The sequence below is a fragment of the Terrapene carolina genome, unplaced genomic scaffold (genome assembly GCF_002925995.2).
Source record: "Terrapene carolina triunguis isolate 2854851 unplaced genomic scaffold, T_m_triunguis-2.0 Scaffold58, whole genome shotgun sequence".
Taxonomy (NCBI): Eukaryota; Metazoa; Chordata; order Testudines; family Emydidae; genus Terrapene; species Terrapene triunguis.
The window spans coordinates 53,255,729-53,269,514 of NW_020664409.1; the positions used below are offsets into that span (position 1 = coordinate 53,255,729).

General features: G+C 42.7%; 1 protein-coding gene across 1 annotated transcript in view; it reads right to left on the minus strand.

Annotated features, from left to right (window-relative positions):
• LOC112114673 (gamma-glutamyl hydrolase) overlaps nucleotides 1–13,786 on the minus strand; it is a 26,106-nt gene that overhangs the window by 5,992 nt on the left and 6,328 nt on the right. The window contains exons 2-8 of the mRNA XM_029913287.1: nucleotides 13,512–13,626; nucleotides 9,282–9,332; nucleotides 8,069–8,153; nucleotides 3,660–3,798; nucleotides 1,903–2,009; nucleotides 1,720–1,810; nucleotides 471–608 (exon numbers count right to left, since the gene is read on the minus strand). Of these exons, the coding sequence (XP_029769147.1) occupies nucleotides 471–608; nucleotides 1,720–1,810; nucleotides 1,903–2,009; nucleotides 3,660–3,798; nucleotides 8,069–8,153; nucleotides 9,282–9,332; nucleotides 13,512–13,626 (726 nt within the window). The remainder of the gene's footprint in view (nucleotides 1–470; nucleotides 609–1,719; nucleotides 1,811–1,902; nucleotides 2,010–3,659; nucleotides 3,799–8,068; nucleotides 8,154–9,281; nucleotides 9,333–13,511; nucleotides 13,627–13,786) is intronic.

Here is a 13,786-nt window from a genome sequence, read left to right on the forward strand (position 1 = left end):
AAAAAAAAAAAAAGCCGCGATCGGCGGCGGCAGTTCAGCGGCAGGTCTTTCGCTCCTAGAGGGAATTGCCCCCGAATTGCCGCAGGTGCCGCCCCTCTCCCTTGGCCTCCCCAAGCACCTGCTTGTTAAGCTGGTGCCTGGAGCCGGCCCTGGTTGTTGGTGTTTGCTCAAGAATTTATGTCAAGTTAAAAATCAACACTCTCCTTCTGGCAAATTACTCTCTACTGAAAGGAATTTGTCTGCTTCCATCAGAATGCTTAGCTTTTGTTATTTTTACTTAACCATTCTATTTAGTGTCCCTCCTTTTAATAAGCCTTGAAAGCTTGCATAGTATGTGCTCACAGATCAATCAAAGGTATAGTATTTTGACACTTGAAAAAGGGGACCTTTCCCCCGCAGAGAACATTCTACTACTTTATCTTTTTTTAAATGAATTTTCTATATATAAAAATGAAAAAAAAAAACCTTACCTTCATTAACTAAGAAGTCTGCTATGTAATATGTTACTTTCACAGCTGATGGGGAATGTGGTATGCCTGAGACGTTCTTCCATTCAAAAGGACTTTTTTCTGGATGCCACTGGACACCATAAATAGGGTATTTATATGCTGCCATAAACAAATTTTCTATCAGTGCACATACTAGGTTTTCACTTAAGTCATTGCATGCACAATTTTATTACAATGAATACATTACTACAGATCTCACTAATAATTAGTGGCTTCTCTAACAGGAATACAAAGCCTTAAGCAGCAAGTTGGATCTCTGTTGTAAAAATTTATTCCTACCCAAAATTTCATATACAAGGTTTCAGGCCAAGAACAATATTTATTTAAGTTTAAAAAAATAATTTGGCCAGTTATATAGTATGAGAACTTAAAGTTACAATTAAAATTATATATATTGTTAAACGAAAAAGGGTTTAATTCTATATAAACAAGTTTTTGCAGGTTATTGTTCCCCCTTTGTAATCTGATTTTTAATACTGCAACTAAAACAAACTGAAAAAAGAATTGTTTAATTTAAAAAAAAAATGAGCGAGTGCTAGGAGTTTTGTTAACTGCACAGCAGTTACTATCCAGCTCCAGTACTAGTCTATAATGTACATACAACATATATTTCGCCTACTGCATAGCTTCTAGTAGAACAATGACCAAATTCTCTCTCTAGCATTCTCTAATGAACCAAGACATATACTTCTGGAGTTAAACATCCAGATAAAGGCACTGGTAATGCAGGAGTCTCTTGGAAGACAGCAATTACCAGCTTTCCCTGTGCTGCAGGCACAGATAAACAGAGCAACATGGAGAGGCAGCATCAGTATCAGTAGACAGCCAGCAGTAGAATTCCAGAGTAGACACATTGCATTGAGGAGGGGTTTAAACTAAAAAAATGGAAGTGGTGTCTTGTCCCTCAGCACTGAAAATATTCTATTGATAAAGTGTGCTGACATATCTGGTGTGGAGCAGTAGGGTGAGAGAGGGAACATGTATACTCAGAGACATGCACATCGAAAGCAAAGTGTGAAGACGTAGGTTATCTCGAGAGTCCAGACAGAACACATTCCAATCAATTGAAAGGCAGGCAGTGCTGACACTTCACTGATTATCCTAACATTAAATTTGTATTATGAACTAGTAACACCACTACCACGCTCACTGAGATCTTCCACAATAATAACAACAACAATCACACTTTACATTAGAAACTGATCGCTACCTTCCATTGAGGATGCAAACTCTATCTTTCCATCTGTGTTAGTTGTCAGAACCTTATAGAAGTTGTGTAGTTTCTCATTCTTTCTGAAATTCTGCAGCAAACAAATGACAGAAAAAATGTGTTATATTTCTAGCTTTAGAAGAATAAACTCATTTGGATTCACTAAATCATGTAATCAAATACCTTCATGGAGAGACTCCACTTGTGAAAGTGTGCCGTCAAAGGCTCAGTGGCAAGTTTTTGCAACAAGTCATCTGGAAAATTCTGGAACATCCTGCTGTCTTTTCCAGCTTGTACAAAAAAAGACAAAGGAATATTCTCACTATTGTATTGTTAATGGAACATCATTAATAGGATGGGGATACATGTGATAAAGTACTGTCTGAATTCATTTCAAATCCTTTTGATTCTGTTCTTTCATTAGATTTTATTAATCAAGAAAACCCCATGTTTGTAATATAGCTCCAGCAGACTTCAGCCTAGCAATTCTCACCAGGCCATGTGCTGAAACCCTGATCTCTTGAGGTCCTGATTCTGCCACCTTTGCTCACACTGATTAGAACCTTATTCTACCATTAATTTCAGTGGGACTACCCACAAGATAAGGTATTTGTAGCGGGGCAGTCACCCCGCTTCGGCCCTGAAAGGGTTAAAAGCCAGCCCTTGGAGAGGGCTGGGGCTGAGAGCCAAAAAGGCTAGGCTGATTGGGGAAGCAGCCACAGTTGGGACCACGCCCCAATCAGGCCACAGCTGGCCCTATAAAAGGGCTGTGAAGCAGGGGCTGAGTCAGTCTCTCTCTAGCTCTTGAGAGAGAAGGACTTGACTGCCTGGGAGAGAAGAGTACTTGGGACAGAGCGGTGCTGGGGAGCTCCAGCCTGGCAACTCCCCAGGCTGCAGGCCTTGGTGAAGGCCTAAAGCAGGTACTAGGGTTGCAAAGGTGCAGCCCAGGATTAGGAGAGGCAGCAGGTCCAAACCCCCTCTTGCCAATGGTGAGTGGCCATGACAGACTGCAGTCTGCCCCAGTGAGCAGGGGTTGGATGATGACTGGCAGTAGCCACTGAGGCAAGGTGGGAATAGAGGGTTGGGGTTCCCCTGGGAGGGGAGACCCAGAGTGTGGGGACTGCCAGGGGCAGAACCTCAGGGTAGGAGGCACCGGGGTCTGGGAGAGACACGGGGGTCCAGCGGCAGATGAGACACTAGCCAGTAGGGGCGCTCTGAAGCTGGTGAAGAGCTAATTCCCAGGATGACCAACAAGAGGCGTTGCATTGCTACAATATTACTCTATGTAATTAAGAAAGGCAGAATTTGTCTAAATAAGGTAAGGCAACAGCATTTAGTCCATTAATTATTGGGAATTAGTTGGAGAAATCCTGCTCATTGCTGCAAGAAGAAAAAGCCAGAGAAAGCATCATTCAGAGTCAGATTCTGCTACCCATATGCTGACTTGCATCTCATTCTGCAGGTAGACCAATTGCTTTCAATGCTATGTCTTATACCACCAAGAAGAACAGTGCTGCCATTTATGATTAGAAGTGAGCCAATCTGCAAAGTTCTAATGCAAATGTCTCCAACGCTTGGAGGTGTTCAGATCCAAACATTTTAGTCAGCTCATTACAGAGTTGGGGGACTAGACCTAAATTTTGGATCTAGGATGAAACTTCCCCAAAGTTCATGGCTGTACAGAGCCACAATTTTGATTTTGGCTTCTCTGTATATACCTGTGGTCTGCAAAGAGTTTGCTCTCAGACCTCTTATTTTACATTCATAGAATTCTATTGGTGTTCTTCCTGAAGCAACAATATCAACGTAATAAAAACATTAGTCACCTGTTTCAAATCTTCAACCTTAAATGTTGGCTTCTTAGACATTCTCTCTCCCCTTTTAATATTTTTTCTTGTAAAGTGATTCTTGTGAAAACAAATAATATTTGTAATGTTCACCTGTGGTAAACGTCAGTGGGAGTGAAATATTCTTAGTTTTTGTTTTAACCAGTAAATTCTTCTCACTGGTGAGGTATGTAAGCTCTTGATGTCCCAGACATGTTCCCCAGACAGGAAAATAGTCTCCTTTATCATTAGCCTTAAAAATAAGAAGCAAAAAAGTCAAGAAATGTGTCAACACAGAATAATTTAAGTACATGTTAATATGCACTGGACCTTTCTAGGGTATTGGCAGATAATCTTGTGAGTGGCCTGGACATGAGAACCATGAAATGAGGACATTCCTACCATGAGGCAAGCACAGCACTATGAATTAACAAATAGTACATCCTTTTATTTCTATGCGGGACAGGGAGTGCTGCAATATCTGGCCCCTTTATGTGCTCGACGCTTGCATAGCCAGCACTTTTGTGCCCTAGGTTCCTGGATAAGAAATTCTGACTTTAAACAACATAAAATAGAAGTGGCAGTGTTACCTTAAAAACAATGAAACTGATGTGAAATCTGAGCTAAGGGCAAAACTGGGGGAAGGGAAGAAAGAAAGAATAGCTAATAAAAACCAGAATGAAACTAATTTTTGTCTCCTAAAAAATAAATGGCTCTGAATATTCTCAGAGAGATCTGGACAGTAAGAAGGTGGCATTTTTACACAGTAGTTTTTCTGACCGCACGCGGGTTTTAAAAGCTCTGTTGTCTCCAGAACGTTACGGTGCTACCTCTACCTTAACTATATCACTGACACTGTGACCCTAAAAGCTCACAGAGATCCTTACTCCTACAGTAAAATGTTGAAATATTAAATATCTATGCAAAGAAGCTCCAACAGTATCACAGTATATTTAGAGCTAGGCTTGGAAGGATTAGATATTAGATACATACTAGTAAAAGTCAATTTCATCATACATACACAAACCCATGAAAAAATATTTCCATCAGTGATAACTGAAATTTACAGATAAGCAAAGTAAGGAAAATGCTGCTTCAGAACACACTAGCGTTTCATTAAGAGTACTTACTTTTGTATATTTTGACATGTGATAATGACAATTTGTATTTAAACGGTATAAAGCTTTAAACATGTTGAATTTCAGCATCTACTGTCATTAAATAACAATTTGACCCACCCTATTTTCTCACCCTCCCCATAATTTCCTGCAAATGTGAAAATTTAAATTGATAAAAATCTAAAAAAATGCTTTAAAATAAACATCAATCTTATCTGTAAAATATTTAAACGCTTTTGACATCATTCATTCCTCACGTGCACCAGAGTAAGGGAAAGGAGCAGCAAGCTTTACACATCTAGTATTTACATGGCAGATGACTATAAATAGGCTTCCCATAATTTGTTTTACTTTTTTAAGTGAAACCATAATCAAGTCCTTAACCCCTTAGAGTCGCTGTGCCTAAAAATGAGCCTAGATGCTAATCACATATTTAACATCACTAAAGACTGAATTTTTTTTTCTAATGTAGCTGAGAAAAGTGTAAGGCAAAACTCCCATTGGCTTCAAATGGACTAGGATTCACCCCTTGCAGGTACATGTGATTTTAAAACACAGTCACACCAAGTAATCTTTTATTTTGAATTTGACAAGGCAGAGTGGGAAGAGACATGGACATGAATTTAAAAGAACAGTAGAAATACCAGTCATCTTCATATGTGCAAACATGCTCTTGACTGTTATAGTTCACTTTGCACTTATAAAATGTATTAGTATTTTATAGTGCTAATTAAGTCTCAAAAGATGCAGTTCACAGCACACAAGTATCAGGAGTAAAATAGAGAACAGAATGCCAGAAGGGTTATGTATAAAGAACTGGAAATTACTTTCTAAATTTTCAATTATCTTGATTGCATAGACCAGGGATCGGCAACCTTTGGCACATGGCCTGTCAGGGTAAGGCCCTGGCAGGCCAGGACAGTTTGTTTACCTGCAGTGTCTGCAGGTTCGGCCGATCGCAGCTCCCACAGTTCACCGTTCCAGGCCAACGGGGGCAGAGGGAAGCAGCGGCCAGCACATCCCTCGGCTTGTGTCGCTTCCCACAGCCCCCATTGGCCTGGAACGGTGAACCGCGGCCAGTGGGAGCCGCGATCGGCTGAACCTGCAGATGCTGCAGGTAAACAAACCGTCCCAGCCCACTGGGGCTTACCCTGACAGACTGCGTGCCAAAGGTTGCTGATCCCTGGCATAGACCAGGTCTAAAAAGATTTTCTCTCAAACGCTCTGTATGAAAGTACTGACACGCAAGCAATTATTGAGTTGCTGTGAAATGTTCATTTTCATGATCACTACTGTTTACTGTATGGCCCCCCACCAGACACTATGGCCCTTGCATGCTTACTCACATGTTTAACTTAATACATCGTGCATAGTTTTATTGAGGTAAATGAGACTACTCACACTACAAAAAGGTAAGCAAGCCTTTGCAATCTCAGGGTCTATGATAACCAGATGGCAATGCCCAAGAAAAAAGATGGTGGGGAGAAAACAAACTGCTAGAAAAGTGACTCGTACCCTCCAATACATGTATACATCAGACAAAACACACATTGTACTGACCCCCAGTGGCCTCCTGTGCAATGAGAAAGACCTGGAGCACAGACAATCAGACACAACACTATCCAGGGCAAAGCACCTACCATTTTGAAATAATCTCTATCAACCAATACCAGCGAGAAAATATCACTGTTTTCCTAGGCTGCTGTATGCTATATTCTGCACAGCAGGGTATGTAGGAACGCTGATTGCAAGCTAATGTTCCCTGATGCTGCATCATCTTATGCATTGTACATATTATGCTTTAGGATTGATCACTTTTTTTTTTAATTAGACTTTGCTACAGTGGTTTTCATTGAAATTTTGAATTTGGATGAAAAAAATCCATAAAAATCGCTTTTTTGACCAGCTCCACTATAAAGATTCCCACCAAAAGAGAGAGAGAGACTGACCTCTCTAGAGGTAAAAGATTCGTAAAATGGAGAGATTCACTGCCACCAGGACCTTGGAAGAGCAGACTTCTACTTCAAGATAGGCCAAGTCGGACACAACTAACCTTTGAAAAAACTGACTCTTAGAAAATGAGAATTAATTATTTATCTTCAGTGATGAGTCAGAGCATCACTGGCATATTCCAAAAGAAACAGCCTCACGATTATCCATATAAATCTAGATAATTCTCTGTAAAGAACTTTTTCCTACCTGGCTGCATTACTGTGTGATGAATCAAGCTTACTTCTATGTGTACTGATTTGCAGTTACGGGGGGTCAAATTCAAAGGAAATTCATAAAATGAGTGACTCGCATTAACTTACACTCTCCTCTCCCAGACACACACACACAGACACACTTAGATCTATTGAAATCTATTTGCCCAGGTGAAAAATAAGGGAATTGGAGTGGGTGCCAAAAGAAGTTGTAAATAACATCACTTTGGCGTCTCTTTAGACTCCCTTTAACACTATATAATGGTATGACTTGAGCAAACTGTATATGTACACAATTAATGTATTTAATATTTAAATATTCCCTGGTTTTGGATGGTATCATTATTTACTTTTTTTTTTTTTTTGCACCAGTGCCTAGAGGCCCCAGTCAAGAATAAAGGCTTCAGTGTTCTAGACTCTGTATACACATGTAAACAGACTTTCCCAACTCCCAGAGATCAGAGGACAATGATGAAATCTAAGAGGTGGAGGAAACAGATAGGAAAAAAGATACTTATTAGGCTATTTCCTTCACCATAGCTCATATCTGCCTTCATTATGCATAGTAGAAGAGAGAGTAAAATATCTGTATTGCTAGGATAGATTTGTACAGTTAAATATATTGGGGTAAGTATGTTAACCGCAGTTAGCAAATAGGGTATCCAAGATTTTCAGAAGTGACCCATTATTTTGAGGTCCTGACTTTTTGGGTGCTCAACTTGAAACACTTTAAAGGGCCTGATTTTCAGAAAGTGCTGAGCACTCACCCAAACCCCTGAAAATCTTGGCCTGATTTAGTGTTGAGCAGAACATCTGAGCACTTCCAATTTGTAAAAAATACACTGGATACTAAGAAAGGTTGTGTAAGTGTTGGCAATAAGGGTGACTATTTGTACAACATTATTTGTAAAATTTAGCGTAAAGACATTAACAATTGACTTCACTTAAATTATTTAGCGATGGGCCTCAAACCTTAAAGTTCAGATTATAATTTTCTGAAGTTTGGAGGTGTTCAGTTCAGACCTGCATCTAAAGCTATTAGATGATTTGTTACACACACATACCAACAGTCAGCTACTTATTAACAGGCTAACAGGAATATATTGCACTCCAGTTGGAGACTGTCCAAATATAAGCCTCCCATGATTTTGGTCCCTGAACACTGACAATAACCAGAACAGTTTTTCCTTTAAGTGGTTACCTTTAGTGCCTTCTTGTAAAATATCCTAGCAATCCTAGCATATTCTGAAGTCTTAAGACTAACACCACCTCCTGGGAAAAGTACCCTGAAAAACAATAAAGTATTATTACATGTAAATAACTACAGGTCTAGGCATAATATAATGAGTAAACATGGACAAGACTGATAAGAACCCTGAGACCTAAACTCACTGGAGGCAAACACCAAACCATATGATCACAATGTCTATGTGCTACAGTAAATTCCAACACTTCAAAAAAGGGGTGGGGCCTGCTGATAATTAAAGTTAATATTTTCAGAGTGAGAAGAACCTGAAGCTAAAACATACAAGCTTTACAAGATAAAAGGCCATATATAGCATTCTGAGCTGAAGCTTCCATCTATCATTCAATGGATGCAGATACTTTCTTTTACAGAGTCAGATTCTCACAGCCCTTACTTAACAGAGCATGGAAGCAGATGGGGTATGGCCCACCCTTATTCATTTGTGCAGCCCTCTTCAGTTTGCAACTCTGATCACAGATGAGTGGGGATGAAAGGTAAGCAGCAGCTACTTGATCACTACTCCCCTTTGCAAGTAGGTGGGTGGTGAGGGGATAAGGAGTGGGAATAGACTTGGCTCTGCCCCCTCCAATAGCCAGGTTGACAGCAGAGTTTTCACAAAAAGGAGTGAAATAAGTTACTCCCTCCCCAGGGAAGGAATTGTCACTCTGAGTTACAGTTCGTTCTCTGGCTTCCTCCTGCTGCTGGATAGCTATGTGCCACCTCTCACTCAAGGTGTGTCACAAACAGTCTGCAAACTAAGGACCTAGCACTGCCACCTTTACTCACATTGAATCACAGCTTACTCCATGAGTAACCCCAATGAAACTATTCATGGAGTAAGGTGGCATGAGTAAAGGTGGCAGAATCAGGCCCTCAGTTGACACAATATCATGCAGCTATCTGATAGATACACATTGCTAAGGAATGGACACAAATATTCCCTCTTTTAGCAGGGATGTGTGCATGTGCAGTACTTAGCACACACTTGCAAGAAAAAAGAAGATTAGACTCGCATTCCCTACTTAGGAAAACAAAGTATCTGAGTCTGGAATCACCAGCGGTAAAACCAAGAACTTAACAGTAAAACAACAGTGGCTCTGATACCATGAAGCCTTTCTAAAATATATGTTAATAAACATTTTAACAGAGACCGATGCACAAAACTTACCCATTAATAGACTGGAAAATTTTGTTATACTCTTTTTCTGAACGATATAGTCTGAAATCCCAACAAAGATAGTTACAGGATCTATCTGAAACTTCACCACATTTTACCATTAAAATACCAAAGATATTTCATACAAGCCATCTGCAGTGAGCATGGAAAGTGTATAAGAAGTATGTATGAAAAGTAAAGAAGAGAGTAATTCTAGGTCATTAAAGGCCAAAATCTGCCACCCTCACTGTTATGAATGGTACCTTACTTTTCAGATACTCTATGAAGGGTGCACAACTACAAAATGTGAAATACTGGCTAGGCAGTGGGACTGCTAAAAAGGATCTGGGGGTTACAAGGGACCACAAAATGAATATGAGTCAACAATGGGATGCAGGGGCAAAAAAACCCTATACGTTCTTGGGTGTATTAAGTGGAATGTCATATGTAAGACACAGGAGGTAATTGTCCCATTCTACTTGGCACTGGGTTGAGGCCTCAGCAGGATTACTATGTCTAGTTCTGGGCACCATGCTTTACAGGGCCGGCTCCAGGCACCAGCTTGGCAAGCAGGTGCTTGGGGCGGCCACTCTGGAGAGGGGCGGCAGGTCCAGCTATTCGGCAGCAATTCGGCGGACGGTTCCTCACTCCCGCTCGGAGCGAAGGACCTCCCGCCGAAGTGCCGCCGCAGATCGCAATCGCAGCTTTTTTTTTTTTTTGGCAGCTTGGGGCGGCCAAAACCCTGGAGCCGGCCCTGATGCTTTAGGAGAGATATGGACAAATTGGAGAGAGTCCAAAGAAGAGCAACAAAAATGATAAAAGGTTTAGAAAAAGCTGTACAATCAGGATAGATTAAAAAAAATCTGGGGATGTCTAGTCTTGAGAAAATAAGACTGAGGAGAGACCTACCAACAGTCTTCAAAAATGCTAAAGGCGGTTATAAGGAGGATGGTGATCAATTGCTCTCCATGGCCGCTAAAGGTAGGACAAGAAGTAATGGGCTTAATCTGAAGTAAGTGAGATTTTGGTTAGATATTAGAGTAAACTTTCTAACTATAAGGATAGTTAAGCTCTGGAATAGGCTTCGATGGGGAAGTTGTGGAATCCCTGTAATTGAAGGTTTTTAAGAATAGGTTGGATAAACACCTGTCAGTGATGATCTAGGTTTACCTAATCCTGCTTCAGCACAGAGGGCTGAACTAGATGACCTCTTGAGGTCCCTTCCAGCCTTAAATTTCTATGATTCCATGAATGGCACTTTTCTCTTTAGGGAGTTTCACTGGGCCACTTCATGCCCCCTGGAGCCATACATGGACAGGACTGTCTGCATACAGCGCTCACCCTTTTCACACAGAAATGGGGGCTGTGCCAACTTCCTGATCCTGTCTCCACACCAATAAGCCTCAAAGAATTTAGTCAGAAAAGACAATATAGTCTCCCTGGCCCCTCCCTCCAACTCATGAGGCTTTGGGAACAATCCCTGGTAGTGTGTCTCCACTGGGGTCATGGTGTCAGAGGTGATGCAGAAGCATAGGACACTCATGTGAATGACTCTGCCCTCCTATGGATCCGCTAGGACAGTGGCTCTCAAACTTTTTTACTGGTGACCCCTTTCACATAGCTAGCCTCTGAGTACGATACACCCCCCCCCTTATAAATTAAAAACACTTCTTATATATTTAACACCATTATAAATGCTGAAGGCAAAGCGGGGTTTGGGGTGGAGGTTGACAGCTCATAACCCCCCATGTAATAACCTTGTGACCCCCTGAGGGGTCCTGATCCCCAGTTTGAGAACCCCTGCCCTAGGATCTTCCAGATCTCTGGGGATTCATCAGCGTTGAGGGAGGGACCTACAACAAGAGTGTGGGATGCAGTGGCAGATTTAGAATTAGTGTGCAGCTTCATTTTCGTGCCCCCCCCCCTCGGGACCCAGCCAAGAAAAAGAACATGCTCTCATCTCCGCACCGTTTTTCATTCCTTTTTTCTTCATCCTCCCTCCTATATTATAAGTAATAGGAAGTAAATGAAAATAAAGTGAGGTACCTTGATTGGGGCAAGGGGTTGGGGTGCAGGAGGGGGTGTGCGGATCAGGCTCTGGGAGGAAATTTGGGTGTGGGCTCTGGGCTGGGGCAAGGGGTTGGGGTGTGGGAGGGGGTGAGAGGTGCGGGCTCTGGGAGGAAGTTTGGGTCTGGGGTGCAGGGTCTGGGCTGGGGCAGGGGGTTGGAGTGTGGGAGAGGTCAGGGGGGCACATTTACCTTGGGTGGCACGGCTCCCAAAATGACTGGCACACCCCTCTGGCAGTGGCTCCTTGGTGGGTGGGGGTCTCTGCACACCGCTGCCCACAGGCGCCGTCCCCACAGCTCCAATTGGCCACAGTTCCCAACCAATGGGAGCTGTGGAATCAGCGCTCGGGGCAGGGGCAATGTGCGGAGACACCCCACCCCCCCTCCAGGGGCCACAGGGATATGCCAGCTGCTTCCGGGAGCGGTGCGGAGGGAGGCAGTGTGGGCAGGGAGCCGCCTTAGCCCTGCTGTACTGCTGCTAGCACGTCTCTGTGCGCCCCTTGGGAGGAGGGAAGGAGTGGATCTCCGTGCGCTGCCTGGGGCGGGAACAGCACGCGAAGCCGCCTCCCCCCACCCCCGCCAGGGGCACGCAGAGATGTGCCAGCAGCCAGCCACTTCCGGGAGCAGCATGGGGCCACCCGCCACATAATGCAGAGAGCCTGCCTGCTGTGCCACTGTCCGGGACTCAGGGGCAGGTTGTCAGATGAGATTTGTCCTGCATTTTGGGGGCCCCCTGTCATTGGGGGTCCCGTGCCACAGCACTGTTTGTTTCATGGTAAATCCGCCTCTGGTGGGATGACCTCTTCAAGGAGATCTGTGTAGTGATTTCATCCCCCAGGAAACTTCCCATGGACTTATTTGTACAAGAGGATGACGTTGGCCATTGATTTTAAAGAGACCACTTACAGAGTAAGTTGCTACCCAACATGAGTAAGGATGACAACTGAGCCCTTCAACATGCAATTCCAACATACATTTGCCTTCTTCCCTACTGGAATCCTGTCGTGTATTAGCCTGCAGCACAGTATATTATTAACAGTGCTTTATAGGCATGAGATCTTATTCCTTTCTCACACTGGTTTTACACTTCACTGACTTCAGTAGAGTTACTCTTAATTTACACCTGTGTCAGCAAGGTCAGAATTGCCCCACTTGCTTGCTACACACACACTCAGGCTATCCCCTGACACATTCACAGTCCTAGCTTTCTCAATTTGCCCCAGCCACCTTTTTAGTTAAGAGCCAGTCTCTGTGGACAAGGAGCATGTTTTGCCTCAGGTTCTCAGATCAAAGTCCCAGGGAGATTCAGAAAGCTGGGGAAGACCAATGGGATCCTCAAAACATCGGCTATGAAGAGAGATTTCGTGCATGGTTGAAACTTTTGTGATTTTTGTTTTGTAGCAACATCTAGGTACTATTTTAATTCCTACTAACATTGTATTTGCTGTTATCGTTTTATATTTTACTCTTGGCCAAGAAGTGCTCTTCTGGCATCAGCCTATTGCCTGTATAAGCCAGAATGTTACCTTGATCCAGTACCTGGAATAGTTGCAAGACATAGAGCTCTTTGTGGTAGTAGTTAGTGAGCTAGAGTATGAGAGGAATCAGATCTGGACACTTCAAGCACTAGTGGCAGTCTCCCTCCATTTCCTGAATCCTAGCATTATTTATGTACACATGGCAATACACCTCTACCTCGATATAACGCTGTCCTCGGGAGCCAAAAAATCTTACCGCGTTATAGGTGAAACCGCGTTATATCGAACTTGCTTTGATCCACCGGCGTGCACAGCCCCACCCCCCCGGAGCACTGCTTTACCGCGTTATATCCGAATTCGTGTTATATCGGGTCGCGTTATATCGGGGTAGAGGTGTATATGGCCCTGAAATAGCATGTATTTGGAAACTTCACAGACCGCAGCTAGCAACTGGTACATATGTTAAGTCTGAAGATGAAGAAACACTTTTAATACACTGCATTGGCAGGCACCAGCTTGCTGTGAGTCTAGCCTCCATTCCTAGAGATCTTGCAAAATGCTGTGCTCCTTCTATAGTCTGTGAGGAGTTGAAAGTACAGAGTGACTCAGCACTTATGCATCCAGAACCTTTCTCGGTTAGGCCCTTATTATGCAGTACAAATCCAGGAATTACCACCCACTTCTATAAGGGAGCCTACCTTATTGGCACAACTCGTGCACCAGCAGATTCTATAAACTTCACATATGAAGCAGCAATGTAGGATCTTCCATACTTACGAAATGTTTTAGAGAGACTTTCCTGTGCCAATATCCCTAAAGGGACCAGAAAAGAGAGTCGATTGGTGCTATACAAATTGCAATAAATATAGTCCAGAACGCGGCAAATTCAATCAAAATCTCCCATTCCCTTCGCTAACTGATTTGAGACATAAATCACATTAAGTAGTGTTATATCTAATCATGTACAATGAAC